Source organism: Micromesistius poutassou, assembly GCF_964030765.1.
Source record: "Micromesistius poutassou genome assembly, chromosome: 21".
NCBI classification, from domain to species: Eukaryota; Metazoa; Chordata; class Actinopteri; order Gadiformes; family Gadidae; genus Micromesistius; species Micromesistius poutassou.
Genome location: NC_140291.1, coordinates 5222042 through 5242622, shown reverse-complemented (window position 1 = coordinate 5242622; position 20581 = coordinate 5222042). Strand labels below are relative to the sequence as shown.

Here is a 20581-nt window from a genome sequence, read left to right as displayed (position 1 = left end):
CTGTACGAACTTCATTCTGGGAGCTGTAATATTAGCATGTATTTATATGTAAACAATGGCATTGTGGGCCGCCGCCGCCCCCCCCCCCTTCTGTTTTTGTACATCATTTACATGCAAGTAGGGAGTCGGCCTACGGTAGCGGTTCAAAAGGGGCAGTTCGTTTGCTACTTCCCATCACTAACGTAAGTCAGCGAGTTGAACCAACCCTTCCCAGCCAGCGGACAGAGCTCGGCGGCCACCAGCATTCACTCTGTGGCGAGGGTTCATCCATCTCTCTCTCTGGCACTTTCCGAAACCACCGCTTTCCAGACATTTCATCGCCGGTAAACGAACTAGGATTTACATCGCTGCACGGCTGGTTGGTCGCACATGGATTTTTTTTTTGTATCGCATTTGTTGTGATCGCAAGCAACAGAGTGGACGACTAAATAGGTATTGTGACGTTTATGCTCACGGTCGCCTATGTCTCTTCCCCTCTTCGTCTCTCTCTCTCTCTCTCTCTCCCCCGCTCTCTATCTCTCTCTCTCCCCCGCTCTCTATCTCTCTACCCCTATCCTCTCTCCCACTCCTAGCATGTGTCCCATGTGGCAGCGCCGATGCCTCCCAGGTTTCGAGTTGTGAACCAAATGGTAAGTGAACGCACGTTTTTTTTTTATCCTCCATATTCATGATAATATCATGTATTATGCGTGAATACCGACGAGGTGAGACAGGGGTGAACGACAGCCAGTGTTGTTTATTTCCAAAATCCCACGGTGGTGTTTGCCTGTGGGGTACTTTAACTGGTGAAACGTGTTTAGAAAGAAAATGAATGACGACACGCGTCGCCATGGCCAAACCTTTTGAAACCTCTGGCGGAGCAGGTGGCAATGCGCAGGTGCATGAATGTGGAAGAGCAACATTGAACTGATTCATTATTCAAGGCAATACAAAGAAATATCGTATAGCCGTCCGGTAGGCCTAGCTATAGTATTTTTTTTTGTTATACCCCCCCATCTACATTCCTTGTGTGCTCAGTGTGCTGGAGGACGACTTTGCCTTTCTGTCCCTCGTTTCGTTCCACTTTCCCCATCCTTCATTAAGCCCCAACTCTTTCTGCATTCTCGGCATTTCTGCTCTTTGCAGTTACGGAGGATTTGGCTGGCTGACTGACTTTTCTGGTTAGCTGTCATTCAGAGAAACTGCCTGCTTGCCTGCCCAGCTTTCTGACCTATTTCTACGCTTTCCAAATTCTATACTAATATGCCAGAGTACCCACCCGCAATCTTCTTTGATTAATCACAATACTTAAAATGCTGTTAATCGAGGACAATTTAGGACACTTGTATTGAGCATATTATTGTATAAATTAGTTATCCCAGTGTTATATCCGTCTGGTGATGATGGAGGGTTTGTGGAGGAGAAGGAGAGAGACTAGGGGGGAAACAGAAAGAGACTGAGAGAGAGAAAGGGATAGGAACAGAGAGGGAGATGCCTGGAGAGATGGAGCGTATAGGAGAAGAGCTGCACCCTAGTTGAGTGAGTCCAAATGAAAAATACTGCAAAGGACAAAATCTATTTTTCAAACCACCTCTTATATTGCAAACTATTTTTCTCTCTCTCTCTCTCTCTCTCTCTCTCTCTCTCTCTCTCTCTCTCTCTCTCTCTCTCTCTCTCTCTCTCTCTCTCTCTCTCTCTCTCTCTCTCTCAATGCAGTTGAAGCTTATTCACTTAGCTGTATTGCCTTGAGTCAAACATAAATGTCACCATCTTAGTGTTCATTCATAATATAATAACCAGTAATAAACCAAGAAAACAAACAGACAATAGGCAACAAATAATGATGTGAGACATAGAATAAATAAATATAAATAAATAAATAAATGGTTCTAACTGTTTCTCTCTGTTTCAGTGCTAATAGCCTCCTTAAACCAGTTGCCATGGCAATATAACCTGGCATCAGGAGCATGACAGACAGACCATATTATCTTGTCATCATATATTCTACTTTAGAGTTTGGGTGTATTGTATTTATTTTGATGTAATACATTTTAAATATAATTAATTAATTAATTAATTAATGTTTTTATTTCCAACTCATACTCTTATTTTAGAGAAGCCTTGATCAAAGGAGACAGGAAGATAATCCATAATCACACATTGCAATTATATTTTGTGAAGGTTGGATGGTATTGGATATCAATTCCTTCTGTCTGATAGGCGCGTGATCAAAGTGGATAAAAGTGATCCAATCTATCTGAACCAATGGAGGCACTACAGAAAGCTTCTTGGTGTAAACAGGAGAACTTCAACAGGAACATGGTGGCAGCTGTCGTATTTTGATGTGTACTCAAACAGCCTTCATATTAGTCAATGGGACTTTCTTTTCCTCTGGGTTGATGGGACCGTGTTTACTTTTCAGTTAAAATCCCCCTTAAATTCTCTCTAATTTTCTCTCTTTTTATTTGAGTGTATGAGTCACTTGTCAACAGCCTAGTTACTGGTTGTCATGCCAATAATTAAATGGATTCAAGGTCATTGAGGCATGTTGTGGGTTTAAGTTTGCTAAGTATATACTTCGGCCAGATATTGTGCAGTGGCAGTTGATAAACCTGTTATAACCTCCAACCTCTGACCTCTAGGAAGGTTTCCCGTCCACGGGAGTGAGATAGAGCATTACATTGTGAGAGTGTTGCAAGAGAATAAAGGAAGGAAAATCAGACGTGTGAATCATCATTTGACTGATCACAGCCTTGAAACAAGCCATCACTTTCTGTCTATCCGTCTATAACTCAATGTTTTTGCCTCTCTCTCTCTCTCTCTCTCTCTCTCTCTCTCTCTCTCTCTCTCTCTCTCTCTCTCTCTCTCTCTCTCTCTCTCTCTCTCCTTGCAGTGAAGCATCATGGGAAAAGGCAGATGGACACCCCGGCTGTGTACAGACCAGAGGCTGTGACACGCTCGCACACTCACAAACACACACACGCACACTCACACACCCAGGGTTGACCATGGAGGGCTTCAGTTTCAAGACGTTGGTGAGTGTGTTCTGTGGGAGTACGATGGCCATACTTCTCTTCATCTGTTTGTCACAGTTGAGCCACCCAAGAGCTCCACTATGAGTCACAGCTCTGTGGAAAACACCACAATGGTAACATAATAAAACACAACTCCACACTAAACAACACAACAGTTACACAATAGTAACACAACAGTATCGCAACCCAACTCAACACAAACTGCAGTTACACAACACAACAGTAACACAACACAAACAACAGTTACACAACACAACTGTAACACAACACAAAAGTAACAGAAATCCACCATGTCACGCACCATGTCATGCTATCCATTCTCCCAGTCTCCCAATGGCTTTCTACAGATACACAGGCTGTAATTAAGCAACATTTTCCTGTTTTGCTTTGCTCCAGGCATCGTCTTTTTAATGTGCGCTGGTACAAGCAGAGTGCATATCTAAGTATTTCTGACCACGCATGGCTTCACCATTATGGTCTGTGAGGCAGATATGCAGCTCAATAGAGTCAGACAGCATAATGGAAATAATATCTGTCAAGACTTTTGAATGAGTAAATGAGTGGGTGAGAAACTGAGGCAAAGTTTAAGGAGAGAAAGGTGTGTCTACCTTTAAGTGTCATGCAGATATCAAAGATATCGCTTCCCATTTTCAGGCCAAAGGTTGAGGAAGTTAATGCGATGTGTTGAGTGCTCTGTGTGTGTGTGTGTGTGTGTGTGTGTGTGTGTGTGTGTGTGTTTGTGTGTGAGTGTGAGAGTCCATGCATGGTCATCTGTGTCTGTGACTTGTTATCACCTTTACATCTATGCATCCACCTGTCAACTCTCCATCCATCTATCTTTCATCAAACCACTTATACCCTCCCCCTTTTCACCCCTCTATCCTTCCATCCATTCATTCACTGACGCCCCTTTACATCGCCACCATTTCTGCATTCATCTCATTCTCTCCATCCTGACGAGATGAGATGTGAGAGGAGGAGGAGGGGGTGGGGGAGCGGATCTCTCCTTTTTGTCCCCTTCTCCTTCTGAATAGAAGACAGGAGACACACACACACACACACACACACACACACACACACACACACACACACACTCACACACACGTACTCAGAGAGCGAGGGGAACAGAGGAGTAGTCATCTCCTAGTGAAGACAGACAGGCAGAGCTTTTAACAGAGTGGTCCAGTCACAGCTGAGCTAGAGCCCAGCACACCTTTTTGAAAGCTAACATCCAGCTGCTCTCTTTGCAAATATGAATCATCGTAGTATTACTTAGAAAGCAACTACACCCTGGGCAGCAGATATGAGTTGTGTTGGTACTGATATAAGCATAGAAGGGCTCTCTTTTATTCATTCACCAATGGAATAATGTTATATTTTTATGTAGGGATATTTATTATTTTAAATGCATACGTTGGTTATTATTACATAAACTGGTTATTGTTGGTGATCAAGAGGAACAAAAACTCAAGCAGCTCCTTCATGGGCGTACCCCTTCCTGTTAGTAATGCGCATTCTAATGCTCTTTTACAAACATCCACCCCTCAACAGTGAGCTATGTTATATTAATAACATTGAGGGTTGAGTATGGCTTCACACATAGAGTAGATGCTATGAAGTGTGTGGTACTGTAGTGTCCATAGTTTGGATTCTACGATATTTTGCTGGAAATAATGCAACATAGCTACTTATAGTATACAGTTTTCTTCCATACACATATATCTTTTGGACATACTACCTACTATTCTCCCCTACCATTTAGTATGCCGTTTCAGATGCAGCCTAGGACTTGACACGACCATGTAAGCACACTGATAGTGGTTGCCAAGCAACAACAGCTAACAATACATCCATGCCAACAAGTGTGATAGTGGCGACAGCGGAAACTCAACCAACTTGAACGATGGGATTTAGATTTTAGAGTGTGATCCAGCTCATGCTGGTTTTGAGTGGTTGGTAGTTTCCCAATCCCGACCTTCATCACACCATCTGTCCAGACATACAGCTATCCATCCATCCATCCATACAGACAGACGTATTTATTTGTCAAGTACTTATGCATCCGTCCGTCTGTATTACAGTGTGCTGACCTCTCCGTGTGTCTATCCATCTAGCTGTCCATCTATCGTCATGATCATTCCTCCTTCATTCCTAAACTCATCTATATATTCTTAAATTCAGACATCCAGCCATCCATATATACATCTGTCCACCTTCCTCCACAACCCCCCCACCCACCCACCCACCCACCCACCCAGCAGTCCTCCATCCACCCACCCACCCAACAGTCCTCCATCCACCCACCCACCTATCCACCCACCCACCCAACAGTCCTCCATCCACCCACCCACCTATCCACCCACCCACCCAACAGTCCTCCATCCTCCACCCCTGTTCCTGACGGTCCGGTCCCCCCCCCCTGCAGAAGAAGCTGGCTGCGGAGCCGGACTACACGGACGTGTCCCTGAGCGCGGTGGAGCGTGTGCGGGCGCTCACCAAGATGGGCTGCAGCGTGGAGATCAACGAGGACATCACGCCGCGCCGCTACCTCCGCTCCGGGGTGGAGATGGAGCGCATGGCGGCGGTGTACCTGGAGGAGGGCAGCCTGGAGAACGCCTACGTCCTCTACAACAAGTTCATCACGTAAGTAATGTAGTGCTGATATTAATAATGATGAGGATAATGGTGATGTTAATAATGGTGATGTTAATAATGGAGATGCTTATAATACTGATGAGGATAATGCTGATGTTAAATAGGATGAAGCTCATAAAACTGATGAGGATCATGCTGATGTTAAATATGATGAAGCTCATAATACTGATGAGGATATTGGTGGGGATAATCATGATATTAAAGGTGCTGCAGGTAAGATTTGAGCGTTGTAAGGAGAGAGAGCAGAAGGAATGGAGGAGAAATGCATGTAAGTGAGTAGGAGTGAGACTTAAGGAGTGAGTGCAGACAGTTAAACACACCCTTCCAGGTTTCTAAAGACTAGTAGTTTGAAGCTCAATTTATTTTGGTGTGGTCAGTGACGGGAAAACCAATTGTAAATAAAGAAATCAAGGCCAGAATCCCAGGAGGAAATCAAAATCCATAAAGAGCTACAGGGATACGTAGAGGTCCATGAAACAAGGCTACTAGGTTTACATTTAGCCACCTTGGAACAGGTTTATCCAAGGCCAAGGTGAAGCAAAGAGCTCAATCGAAGCGTACAATCAATACAAAGCACTGTTGTTATCTCTGTGTATCTCTCTGTATGTTAGTGTGATGTCACTCTCACTTCCTCATGCTGTGATTCTCTCAGTGTAACAAAGAGACTTTATGGATTTAGCCACCCACAACTTGTGGTCACACCTCTTTCTGAGCTGAAATAAAAGCCTGAAGTGTGCTTCATTTCAGAGTGCATGAACCTCATGAGTGGTGCCGTTGGTGTGGTGGTTTTGTGAGCTTTGTAATGTTGCCTTGTTCAACTGAGTCTTAACACAATCAGTGGTTTTTCACCAAATATGTTGGCACACGTTCTCTTATGCACACAGCTCTACTAATAGGCACTACTTCTGTTATTAATCCTGTGGAGATGTAGAAAAGGATTGGTGTAACACACATTGGTGACACAATGTAGACATAGTATGCAAACACAATATACACAATGTACATAGTAAACAGCAACATGAACTATATACACCTAGATTAATTGCTAAATTCCCTTATTTTTCATTAATTTATAATTTAAATGTTTATTTATTCATCAAATCATTCAGAATTATTGATCAGGTGTGTGTGTGTGTCTGTGTCTAGGCTGTTTGTAGAGAAACTCCCCAGCCATCGGGACTACCAGCAGTGCAGTGTTCCGGAAAAACAGCTCATCATGAAGGTAAGAGTTGCCACAATTAGTTTTTACTAATGTTGATGTCCACCTGGTGCTCACTTTTCCCACAATGCCTTGCAAAGTATCTTTTGTACAAAAGAAAAGTGCCCGACCCACTGCTGCTGGATATATTGATTATGTTTCCCACCAAGGCAATTGATTGTCAAGAAGGCAAGGTTGGGAGAAAATTAGCTCAACTGCAATTTAGTTTGAATGTCACCTGCGCAATAAGTTCAACATAGCTGTATATTTTTATTACCACTCAACCTTAGCATTCATTCTCCTGTCTATCTTTCTGCTCTCTCTCTCTCTCTCTATCTCTCTCTCTCTCTCTCTCTCTCTCTCTCTCTCTCTCTCTCTCTCTCTCTCTCTCTCTCTCTCTCTCTCACGCACACGCACATGCACGCGCACACGCACACACAGAAACTTCAGGATGTGGCGTTTCCCCGTAAGGACGAGCTGAAGAAGCTGCTCCACGAGAAGTACAACAAGGAGCACACGGAGCATCTGAGAGCCCAGGTGTGTTGGTGATGCACACGTACAGGTGGTGCGTGTGTATGGGGACGTTTCGGTTTGCTCAGACAGAGTATATCATGGGTGCATGATCTACCATCGTCCCATGGATGAACCAGACAGTAGCCTTCCATTAGCAAACCCCGGGTTCATGAAGGCTGTTGATTGGCTGGATCTGTGTGTGAGATAAGCAGATTAGTCAGGTGTCTAAATCTCTCACCAAGCAGACGGAGGGAACAGAGGTGTTGTTGTTGATTTGCTGTTAAGCACTAATGGGAATTATTCAGTGGAACGGTGTGCACATGGTGAGTGTTTTTATAGAAATTGACTGCAACTGTGGTGATACATATCAATAGGTTGGGGAGTGATATGATTTATACTGGGGACTCTATTATGATCCTTCTGTGTGTGTCTTTGAGTATGTAGAAAAGAGCCGTATCAAATATCAATTAAATCCATAATTATTACGGAGTTGTAAGCGGCTTCAATTTAGGTATGGTATGTTTAAGACTCCATCAAATCAAGTGTACTTCTTAAGCTTTATCGTGTTAATGTTGTTTTTATTTGGTGTTATATTGTATGTTTGCATTTGTATCACGTCCCCTTTGTGCATGTGTGTGTGTTATCATCATTGCCTATTCAGTAATAATACACAACGTTTGCAGGTTACAATTTAGTTTTGATTTGGAGAGGGTTATAGGAAGCTTTTTAGTAAAGACGATTTAATTATAATTTGGCCAAACAAAGTAATCGGTTCCCTTGCAAGATTCAACTATACACTGCAAATCATTGAATATTTTCCCATAATTTCCACATGTCCTTCATTGAGATTAGCTCATTTTGAAATGAAACCCCTCTCCTCTCCCAGAGCCAGTCAGTGGTGGTGGATGGGCGTGTCCAGCACCCACCTCCACACCTCTCCTTATTGGACAGGGAGAGACATCGGCTCTCCCTATTGGAGGAGGAGAAACAGAGGGTTGCCTCGCTCAGGCGAATGCAGATCGAATCGGAACAGTTCCGCTTCTTTGAGGACCAACTACGACGGCAGGAATTAGCCAATCGGAAAGGAGAGGAGTTGGAGCAGAAGGTATACATTAAATATTCTAACTGTATTATTAATGTTTCAGATTGACCCACCAGCATAAAAACGTCTACTTTGATTTCATATTACTATTAAGTAATTTAGCTGACACTTTAAGAACACAGATACATGCCAATTCTGAGTGGGTATGGGGTCATCTTGCTCAGGGATGCCTGCACTGATGACATTGTGGCTGGAATCCAGTACCCTTTGACTGGGACTCTCCCCAGCTACTCTACATAACATTACCACTACATTATCCTGCCCCCTATTTATTTACAGACATGTCTCATCTTAAAATATACACGTGTGATTGATACACCACGTTCATGAATCAATAGCTTGTAGATCTAATTATTTTCTGTCTAGCCACCGGCAGACGGATCTGCTGCTTCCCGTCTTGTTAGTTTCTATGGTGGCCTGACAGAGCTGCCCGGTTGCTTTATTTGAATGAATTAACGTAATGAATTTCCCTCTCTCTCTCTCGCTCTCTTTTCTCTCGCTCTCTCTCTACTTTCCAGACAGAGCATAAAGTGCCTGAAGTGACTGACGGTTCCTGCCTGTCCAGGCAGCCAATCAAAAACAATGTGCGCACCCAGGGGGCGGACCCTAACAGGAATAAATCGGCTGTGCACGTTAGTAGGCCAGCTGCCTCTCTCACTGGAGCACAGAGTGAGTATTAACTCTCTCTCTCTCACTCACTCATTCACTCACTCACTCACTCACTCACTCACTCACTCACTCACTCACTCACTCACTCACTCACTCACACACACAGACTTACAACCAAAAAGCAAAATGCCAGCCTTGCTTACACATCCATGTGTTAGTTCCAGTCACAACGAGTGTTTGATTGTCCAATGTATTATGCTGTATTGTGAATGTATCCTGCACTCCTGTAGCATATCGTGTATTGACTCAGTGTGTCATTACCAGTGTAACAAACCTTATCATATTGGTTCTTATCCTCTTTCGTTGTTAGCCTGTTAGCCGTCGTTTGCCTCTTCATGGTCAAGCAGAAGTAGTTGTTATCAACAGTATATTGTATTCCCAGCCACCTAGATGATTGCAGGGCAGTGCATAACGCTGCCAGCAGCTTTCCTCAATGAAGCGACTAGTTCATGTTGTCTTCAGAAACCGTTTGCTCCAGGGTGCATTCTCATTTCCATACCCCAGAAAGGTCACGTCCGTCTGTCTGAGTTTCTATTTCTCTTGCTCTCTCTCTCTCTCTCTCTCTCTCTCTCTCTCTCTCTCTCTCTCTCTCTCTCTCTCTCTCTCTCTCCCTCGCCCCCTCTCTCTCTGACCCTCCAGACCAGCGTATTGAAGGTTTGAGGAGAGTTGCGATTCCCAGAGACCTGACGTATCGCTTCCTGTTATTGGCCGACTCCAATACAGCCAGGGGGATCGAGACCTGTGGAGTCCTCTGTGGAAAACTGGTAACAACAAGCTTACCTACCAGCTAAAAGACTATCCGCCTGATGGACTCACAAACGCACTCTGAGGCTCGCCAACAAATGAACAAGATTCAGACATACCGAAATAGCCTCCTGATGGTCGCCCGCCATGTTTGTTTAGACTAAAGTATAGTTTTGGATTACGAGAGATTGGCAAGGTTTTCGGTTTTGAAAATCTGGACTGTTTTTTTTTTAAAAGGCATCGGTTGGTGTGTGGTGTGCTGTGTGGCAAAATCGTTTCCTTCCACACACTAAACAACCTAAACAGTTCATCTTTCGTTGGGTGTGTGGTCTCTAATCCAGCATAACTGGCTAGCAAAATGACCAGTGAACATGACTAGCTAATTCTTTAGCGAACGAAACAAGCAAATAAACAAGTCAACTGAAAAGATATAAGGGCGAACAGGCACCAGAGGATAATGATAATCTTCAATATTAACTGAATTATTGTTTTCATTTTTGGTCTGAATCATAATATCCTTTTAGTTTAAAATGACAATATTGTATGTATTAGCAACTCCATCTCCTCTTTTTAAGTGGCTGGCATGTGAATGTCTTGAAAAATAAGCCCTTGACAAGCCCTTATCTGTAATGAATTCTGAAGCCCTTTTTTGAGTTCATTATAAGCGATCATTTTATGGTGACAACCCATTGCACTGGTTCATTTTGTGCAATATGGGCCCTAATATTTTGACTCTATTTATACTGAATTATGAAGGTATTAAAAATCCGAAAGACTCTGTTTCGACTTTAGGATTAGAAATACTCCACAGTTTCACTCTACCTGAACACTAACATTTTCCTCTCTTCTCCCTCCCCCTCTCCCCTCTCCCCCATCTCCCTCCTTTCAGACCCAGAATGAGTTCCTGCTGACCCATGTGGTGGTCCCTAAGCAGTCCGCCGGGCCAGACTTCTGTGACATGGAGAACGTGGAGGAGCTGTTCAGCTTCCAGGACCACCACAACCTGCTAACACTGGGCTGGATACATGTATGGACACACACACACACACACACACACACAGTACACACGCTTGCGCACGCACAGAGAACATGTATATACACACACTTACAAAGAACACAGACACACACACACACAGTGACCTCCATTGTAATATGGATAATATCCCATCACCATGGAAACCAAACCCTCATATTTCCATATTTTCACAGTGGGTGATGAGATCGGGGGTGACGAGAGAGAGAGAGAGAGAGAGAGAGAGAGAGAGAGAGAGAGAGAGAGAGAGAGAGAGAGAGAGAGAGAGAGAGAGAGAGAAAGTAGAGGAATGGAGAACTAAAATATTTGTCACATGCTGGGTGTGTGTGCATGTTCTCAAATACTAGGCTAACACTTTGAGCAGTATAGCGTTTGGGTGTGAGGATTGCTGGTTACTGGTTGTTACTGGTTACTGGTTGGCAGAAATAAAATCTAAATATGAAGAAGCAGATAAAACCTTGTGGCTTTTCTTACAAATGTTGTGTATTGATATTTTTTGGGTGACAGAGTATATTGTCTTATTCCGGTTCTGCTTATTTAGCCTGGGATGTGTGCTGATATTTGACACGAGCGCGCCTATTGTTGCCCTCCTACCTGCTTGTTATTGTCTCTCTGGGCTTTGTAATCGATCTGTTGTCTCTGTAAATACTGCTAGAACACAGCCACGAGGTCAAAAGAAGGTTCGCTGTAATACATTTACATCTGGTCATCCAGCAGGAGCTTTCAAGTGGCGTATTAACATCTGTTAAGCCCTGTGTATCGAGGCAAGCTTATTTGCATTGTCCTTAATCACAGTTACAGCCTCAACGGGCTTCACAGGACCACAGTTACAGCCTCAACAGGCTTCACAGGACCACAATAGACCAAAGACCAAGTCTTTCATAGATTTATGAAAGACTGGGGTTATATATCCTCATCCTCATCCGCTTATCCGGGAGTCACAGGTTTTATATATAAATAATATATACATATATTTTTATTTTTGCAAACATTACTACTTAGGAGGTAAACTTACCATGCACATAGAGGCTACCCTCCTGAACATGTGTGTAAAAATTGTGTGTCGATAGCTCCAAAGATTAGCTCACAGCGCCAATTTGAAAAATGTGAAAAAATGCTAAGCTAAGTGCTAACACTCAATTTCCATCGCAAGTCTGCGTTAGAAGGAGGCAGGAACTTGAAACTTGCCAGGAACATAGAGGACCCTCCCTTAACATGTGTAAATAGTTTGTGTGTCTCTGAATGTATGTCAGTGTGGCGTGCGTGTGTGTGCGCGTGAGCGTTTGCATGCTTTCGTGTGTTTGAGTGTGGTTGATGTAGTGTATCGGTACAGCGTCTGCCACTTGGACCTTGGGGCGCCGGTTTGATTCCAACCTCAACCAAAGATTTAGTGAGACATGGCATAAAAAGAATAATGTATGCTGTGTAAAGCCCATGGCGGCGCGTGGGCTCTGCCTGGGAATACCTCTGGGACTGCATTCAGTCCCAAAAGACATCTTGGTTGTTCATGAAAAACGCCTCAGCGGTGATGTCGTTGGGCGCTCCTCTGTAAAGTCATCCTATCATTAGTTCAACAAGGAGTAACTAGTATTTAAAATGAACCACAGCATTTATAGACAACAAACACCTGTGGAGATCAGACACCCTCAAATGATTGTTTCTCGCCCTGGTTCCAGACCCACCCCACCCAGACGGCGTTCCTGTCCAGCGTGGACCTCCACACACACTGCTCCTACCAGCTCATGCTGCCTGAGGCCATAGCCATTGTGTGTGCGCCCAAACACAACGAGTAAGTCCCTCCTCGTCACCGGATACACAGACCCTCCAGCGAACGCACGCGCGTGGCCGTCTCCCGCTGTGAGCGTTCACGTGTATAGACGTACACTGAGTCTGAGCGCGTCGCATCGCCTAGCTCTCTCGCCTCTGCCTCTCTCTGGGTCTTTGGGCCGCAGGATGAACATGTGATTACGGCGCTTTACTGCTTTCTCACGAAAGGACTGGAGGAACATGTTTCAGTTGTAAACCGTTCCATTGAAATCCGTTTCTTGCTCTTTCTTCGTCTCTTCCTCAGTACGGGTGTTTTTAAGCTGACCAGCCCGGGCATGGCGGAGGTGTCGGCCTGTAGACTGAAAGGGTTTCACCCTCACTCTAAAGAGCCGGTTCTGTTTACGGTAAGTGCACATGTACATCGTTAATGCGTTCGTTTTTTGGACTGTTGCCTTTATCATTATTGTGGCTTTTTTTTTGCCTCTTCTTGTTTAATCAATTTAGTTTTTTCTTCCTCTAGATCTGTAAACACGTGGTTGTGAGGGATTCAAAAATTAGCGTGCTGGACCTCAGGTGACAGACAGAGGGCGCTGTTTCTCCACCTACACACATCCTATTTTTACAGTGTTGTTTACTTGAGGCTTTTATTAATATTTATTTATCTCTTTTTTTTTTACTGTGAATTGGAAGTGCTTGGCTTTATCGTGTGAATAATCAAGCGCTAGAATGTGTTGGAAGTATCTTGGCTGTGAGCTAGTGGTGAAAAAATAATAAAAGCTTTTGTGGTTGCTAAAGTTAAGCATTTGGCAAATTGAACAATGCATTTGAGGATTGCTGAGAAGATGACTTAAGGTGAAGTGTTTTTGAGGAGGGTGAGGGCGGTTTTAACATAATAGAGAGGGAAATGTGAATGAACAATTCTATTCTTTTGTATTGCTTATTTTATCAAACGTGTATCTGGTGGATCTCAGGCCAAAAGGGTACCTCAGCATTCACGTCCGGGCGTTTTATAGAACGCCGCTAATGGTGTTACAACCCACGAGGCGGGAAAAAGCCACTAAGGCCCAGCGACGCAAGACAATTGCGGCCTTCCGACGTTCCTCGTATACCTGCGCTTGTGGAATGCCATTTCCTTTACGGCCAGGGTTAGTGCTCACCTGTTTGTCGTTCATGCGTTTAAGCCACAGTGCGAGTGCAAGTCGTATGCTGTATCGCCATAGTTCACCTGAAGTGAGCTTTATCATTCTTGTTTTTATATTGGTGTTGAACATGGAGGGGGGTCTGTGATTCGTGCTTTTCCATAAAACAACTCTAAACAGTGACCTTGTGTCTGCTATCTCAGAGTCAGTTAACCTTGATAACTAATGAACAATAACAAGCTGTATTCATACTCATTATTTGACGCCACAGAGAAATTTCTCCATTATGGAGAAATCTTTCCATTACCGTATAACTTCTGCTAGCTCCTTAATAACCTTTAGCTGAATCCACTAAGTTGCTCTGGATCAAATCATTTCCTTAATGACTGAATTGTAGTAAACACTGATCACATTTGTTGTGATTTATTTTTTCAGTACTAACAACCGAGAAAAAACACCTTATTTACGGGACCAAACCCTGAATCGGTACAACCCACAATGCTTTGCAGCTCCTGGTCGAGGTCGTCTGTATTGTGTCTGAACCTCTTCCCTGGTTTAAACTGTCCTTTTTCCCATGCGATGATAAAAAGAGCCGAGGCAAAACGTGAGAGCAGTGAAGCTGACTACCTCAACGGACCGTGTTTAGAGTTGAGCCCCGGGATTTTCCCTTGCAGTTTAGTATCACAGCCTGGGTTTTGTTTTATAAGTGCAGTCGGGAGTAGCCGGCCCTTTATAGCTTGAAGACATTTCAGAGTTTTGACGGTAATCTGGGTGTGATTAGATTTGTCTGTGGGTGGGCAGTGTGACGTGAGAGAGAGGTCCGCAGTGATACAGTACCTGTTGCTTTTTTTTGAAGGGGTCGCTCTTCCTCCCTTAAACATGGATCCATGGTTCCATATTAGTCTACACTCCAGCTCGTACCTTCTGGCAATATAGCGCCTTTTATTTGCCAAATGTTCTTCTCGCTAGTTTCAAAGGTACTCATAGTGCAAAAAATGTGGACATTTGCTTGGAAGACATTCTTAAAATTCCCATTCCCAATTGGCAGGAATCATACCAGGTGCCATAATTGGCTGTGGTTTGAATGGAAAGTGCCCTGGCACCATTAGGAGCCAATCGGAGAATGGCGATAACTCTCAATCATAACTACAGGCATGGCCTAGAAACACTTGCCAACCAGCCGAGACACAGTTGGGTGGTATTTTTAGTTGGATTTATTTTAATCTGTAATGAGTTTTTAGTAGGGCTGCATGGAATCCACTTTATCATGAGTGATGATTGTATTCCTAAACTAAAAAGCATTGCCAATACAGGACAGGGCCTTCACCATCACAGGATAATGCAGTGGCTAGGGCGTCCTGACGGTTCTGGGTTCGATCCCAGACATAGAACAAGTTGGCTGAACTGCTCCTTACTTCTATACATCAGAATATACTGTACATTTGTTTGGAAGAAAGCTCCTCATAAATAACATAATAGTTTTAAAGGAAAGTGTAGCACTGTTTCTTTAGATCACATTTTTATAGAATTTGCTTACGGGGTGTTTTTTGTTGTTGTATTATCTGCGTTTGGTTTACTGTGATGGAAGATGTTAAAGTGTTGTCTCTGTAAGCTGTGGCCTATTTGAATGTTTTACAGTTTATTTTTGCATTTGAATTTGAATTTTATCGTGATCTTGTTTCAAAGATCAGGAGTAATATTGTTTACTGAGTTGGTGCAAAGAGAGAATCGTGTAGAACATGCTGGCACCGATTTAATTCATTGAAATAAACCGGTAGGACTACATGTATTAAAAAAACTAAAAGTCCAAATGGAGCCCTGGATAATAGTGCCTTCTTGTGAAACCAACCAAGATAACAGTTCATAACCAAATCGACTACACCGTACATGTTTTTGTTTTAATCCGGTATTTGCATTGATTACTAAGTTTTTTTGTATCTTTAAAGACACTATGTTATTATCATCATTCATGCTCACTGTGGTACATAGAATAATATTTAGAAGACATTTAAGAGAAACCTACGATTCCTGCCTTAGCTCCATTCAACTAATTCCACTATTAGTGGTGTACTCGTTAAGGTGGAGTAGTCTAGGACACTGCTAACACAACCTCATATTCAACAAGATTATGAAAAAAATGATCTTGTTAAAGTGTAATAATCCATTGTAATGATTAATCACTTGTTATAATGACAATCTAGCGATTGGAATATTTATCATCTTCATTTGGCAGCTTTACCTTAATGACGTGACCGACAATGTGGAAACTTCTTAACGATTTAATAACATAAAAAGGGAGGACACTTTGACTTGGAGAACCATGCCTTTTTATTTTTTATTATCAGTAGTGTGGGATGCTTTCTATGTGATGAATATGGCAGTTTGAGGCGAAGCAATAAGGGCCAAAGCTGCTTCGGGTTACACCTTATCTGAAACGTAACTGTGTGTCTGAGGTTATTTACTGAATTGGAATACACTAGCCACAGTCATGTACTCAACGTTTAGTTCCACGTTTAGACCTGTGATCCAGGTTCACACCATGCATAAAGTCCCAACCACATGGGAACGACGAGCGGTCTCATACGGCGAATTCAGGTTTCTGAAGTGTTAGCTCAAAGCATGCTAAAGCCATGGTCCGTCTGTCACGCCGTGTCCCTCTGGACTGCCAGTCGGGACCTGTGTTTTCGTCCTGCTTTAGCCCGAGTAAACAGTGTTATCCGCTGGGTCCCACGGCTGACTGACATCCTGGGCCCCACACTGCTCTTTTTGACTGCCAGTTTGTTCAAAAAAATCTAATAAAATCGATAAAACCTGACGAAATGGCGTTGAGAGTTTCACTTGAAATGAAAGAAAAGAGGGAGAACCTCAGTCTTAAAAATCCAATGTGGTCGACGCATCACTTGTCTTGACGTCTTCCTGACCAGGCTATTGAATAAACTTTGAAATCAACCGATACACAAACATTGTTTTGTATACAAGCTTTTATTATCTTTCCGGGGCAGTCATATTCATGTTTTCACATGTCATCATCAACATTATCACATACAAGTCTTAACCCTTCAGCTTTTGAATGTTCCACATGGCTAATTGAAAGCTTGTTTTGAACCACATTGGCCTCAGCCAACTTTTCCCATGAAGGCTTGGCAAAAACCTTTAACCACCAGTTCAACTTTTGACTGTTTGTCTCGACAGAATCTGGTCTGACCTGGGAATGGCCCCCGCCGATTTAATTTAACACCCGACTGGCAACGTTCAAGCTTTTGTTATTTGTTCAAAAATAAAAACATTTGACAGTAAACAATAACAAAAAAGGGGAGATTCACTCAAGGAAAGGGGTGAGCAGTGCAAAAGACAGAACGTGGTTACATTTAGTAGAGGGATGGGGGGAGATAGGAGGGTTAGGAGAAGGGTAAAAGGACAAGCACCACATTCACAGTATTACAGGCAGCAAGAGAGAGAGACAGAGAGCAAGAGAGGGCTCTGAACTGAGCCCTTCTGGGGGAAGTCTTGTTGTTTTTGAATAGGCACTTATGGTGATCAGGCCTCAAAGCAGAGACTGACAGAACGAAACAAGGACTGGGTGTGTGGTTTAAGCCTGGCTATCGTTTATACAAGAAAAACATCAGAAAAGACGGGACTGAGCTGAATTCTAAAAGGCTAAGTGAGCCTTGATGATCAAAAGTTGAATCCCTCAATATAACTGCTTCCTTCCATCTCTAAGACTCTCAAGTGTTTCTCTCTAAGTGTTTTTCTTGTGGAAAACGGGACTGGGCTTTTGAACTAGGTTGTGCCGGACTAGGCTACACTGGGACATAAGGTGGCCAGCAGGGGGGGGGGGAATCAATCAGGTCTGTAGAAGGGGGGGGGGGGAGGCGGAGCTTTCTAGAAGCACTTGCGGTGGACAATGCTTGGGCCTGCCTCGTCGTACTCCTGCTTGCTGATCCACATCTGCTGGAAGGTGGACAGGGAGGCCAGGATGGAGCCTCCGATCCAGACAGAGTACTTCCTCTCTGGGGGAGCGATGATCTGGAGAGGGGAAGGGGGCAGAAGGGAGAGGGTCAGATTGAGGGATGAAGGAAAGGGTGGATCAATGGTGGCTGGGTGGATGGATGGAGGGATGGTAAATCAATGGATGACAGATTGATGGATGGAAAGATGCATGTTCTTGAGCCCTTGATCAATTCTTGGTAGCTTTGGTGTTGGAATGGAATTAGAGAAGATGGAGATGCCATAAATACAAGAGATGGTGATGAAGCTATATCAGAAGTAAAAATAGAACTAAGATATACAAAACAGCCACGCCCAAGGGATTGAGATGAGCATATGCTTAGGGAGATTTGATCATTGCGAAACGAAGAAAGTGCGAAAGTGGGCCACCCATGGGAAACGTCAATGTTGCATTGGTCGCAATGTTAAATGAAGTGAAACTAAATGTGGGACTACCTTGATCTTCATGGTGGAGGGGGCCAGGGCGGTGATCTCCTTCTGCATGCGGTCAGCGATGCCGGGGTACATGGTGGTGCCACCGGACAGCACGTTGTTGGCGTACAGGTCCTTACGGATGTCGATGTCACACTTCATGATGCTGTTGTAGGTGGTCTCGTGGATGCCGGCGGACTCCATGCCTTAGGGGGAGAAGGGGAGAAGGAGAGAGAGAAAGGGACATGATTGGCTGAATATATCATGCTCAGTATTTGGTTGCATAACAACAAATGCCTGGTTGAAGTTACGTGTGAATAATAAAAAAAAATGAGTTGTTCTGAATATTTCTAGGTGGAGTAATTTCCCAGGCAAGTATGTGGAAAAAAAGAATCCGAATTTGGGGTGGTTCTTTTCTATAGAAACTGACCAATGAAGGAGGGCTGGAAGAGGGTCTCGGGGCAGCGGAACCTCTCGTTGCCGATGGTGATGACCTGTCCGTCGGGCAGCTCGTAGCTCTTCTCCAGGGACGAGGAGGTGGCGGCGGTGGCCATCTCGTTCTCGAAGTCCAGAGCCACGTAGCACAGCTTCTCCTTGATGTCACGCACGATTTCTCTCTCAGCTGCAATGCAGATACAACAGGAGAGGAACGTTGCCTTTAGAAGCGCTAGGTCTTAACCCTTGACCCATTTGACACTGATCCCAAAATTGGCAAACGTCAATCGTTTCCAAATTATTGCAAATAAGCCAACAAAAATATCTACTTCTTAATTGGAAGCCAAATAATAAATAATTAACGACGATAATTAACCCTGCGTCCAACCACATTGATCCAGCATCAAAATTGTAACCATCCAACCAAACTTTTGAAGACGTTAAATATTCAACAGTCTTTATACAGCCGTGAGCACGCTACCAGTGGTGACGAAGCTGTAGCCCCTCTCGGTGAGGATCTTCATGAGGTAGTCGGTGAGGTCTCGGCCCGCCAGGTCCAGCCTCATGATGGCGTGGGGCAGAGCATAGCCCTCGTAGATCGGCACGTTGTGGGTCACGCCGTCGCCAGAGTCCAACACGATACCTGTCGGGACAATAAATCGTTCAACGTACTACCAGAAAAATATTGGTAATCTTTCAACATCACTACACTTAGGTTTATTCAATTTGAACAACTGCCAATTGGTTTCTTGGACTCAATAAAGAAATATTCGAAGTAATTTGACATGCACTTTACTGCCATCTAGTGGTCTGAAAATGTAAGGTGGCACTTTTAGGTTTCCTATAATCGTTCCTCTACAAAACATGACATAACTTCTGCCTGTTGTGATCGCAACATAACGTTACATTATTTGACTAATGATGTACTGTACCCAAAAACTAGGAGATTGTTTGGCTGCATACCTGTGGTGCGACCGGAAGCGTAGAGAGACAGGACAGCCTGGATAGCTACATACATGGCTGGAACGTTGAAGGTCTCAAACATGATCTGGAACCAGAAGGTCAAATGTTAGGGCTCAGATAACGATATTGTATGTGTTTGGACTGAATTTGTGTATAATAAGTATGTGCATGATCTCAATCTCAATCTCAAAGTTTGTACTGAATGTGTGTGAACTGAATTAGCATGTGTGTGTGTGTGTGTGTGTGTGTGTGTGTGTGTGTGTGTGTGTGTGTGTGTGTGTGTGTGTGTGTGTGTGTGTGTACCTGGGTCATCTTCTCCCTGTTGGCCTTGGGGTTAAGGGGGGCCTCCGTCAGCAGGGTGGGGTGCTCCTCAGGGGCAACACGCAGCTCGTTGTAGAAGGAGTGATGCCAAATCTGACCAATTGGAAAAGGAGGAGAAAATGCATAGGAATGAAGCCACAACCAATCACAGCACAGATGAAAACATCTCCTTTGGAAACCTTAGCTGTAAAATGAACCATCGCAATAAATGATAAGTTAGGATCATAGAATGGACATAAAAGTGAATGGCACTTTGGTTTTACTTTGTCAATAGGTCCACATTATAACATTTAAAAGACACTAGAACAACTAGTGGAACTACCAATAATATTGTTTGGTGGTGATTCTGCAATGATTTACATCGGCTGACCAGACTCTACTAAAATAACTCCTAAAATCATGGAACCCTGTTGGTTTCTCCACTACTAGACGAGGGGGCCAAGGACCATCAGCTTGGTCATGGAGAGCGTGTGTCTCTGTGTGAGCTCCTGGGGCTGAGATGGGGACATTTTAATGGATGGGTCCCAAGAAGGCTGCTTACAGCCGAGAAGAGCCGTCACCAACATGAGAAACAACACCATGTGCTGTGTCCCATCTGTCATTGAGATG

General features: G+C 43.8%; 2 protein-coding genes across 2 annotated transcripts in view; one reads left to right on the top strand and one right to left on the bottom strand.

Moving 5' to 3' along the window:
* Positions 1-239: 239 nt before the first annotated feature.
* On the top strand, positions 240-14998 carry stambpl1 (STAM binding protein-like 1). The gene is made up of 13 exons (XM_084485761.1): positions 240-358; positions 573-629; positions 2873-3014; positions 5440-5657; positions 6816-6891; positions 7309-7404; positions 8267-8485; positions 9001-9151; positions 9791-9915; positions 10785-10922; positions 12605-12717; positions 13000-13099; positions 13216-14998. The coding sequence occupies exons 3-13, from the start codon at positions 2988-2990 to the stop codon at positions 13270-13272; spliced, it is 1320 nt and encodes a 439-aa protein (XP_084341887.1). The 5' UTR covers positions 240-358; positions 573-629; positions 2873-2987; the 3' UTR covers positions 13273-14998.
* A 1809-nt stretch (positions 14999-16807) lies between these two features.
* Positions 16808-20581, bottom strand: part of acta2 (actin alpha 2, smooth muscle) — a 7924-nt gene continuing 4150 nt past the window's right edge. The window contains exons 4-9 of the mRNA XM_084485765.1: positions 19955-20065; positions 19652-19736; positions 19170-19331; positions 18684-18875; positions 18278-18459; positions 16808-17860 (exon numbers count right to left, since the gene is read on the bottom strand). Of these exons, the coding sequence (XP_084341891.1) occupies positions 17717-17860; positions 18278-18459; positions 18684-18875; positions 19170-19331; positions 19652-19736; positions 19955-20065 (876 nt within the window). The 3' untranslated portion in view covers positions 16808-17716. The remainder of the gene's footprint in view (positions 17861-18277; positions 18460-18683; positions 18876-19169; positions 19332-19651; positions 19737-19954; positions 20066-20581) is intronic.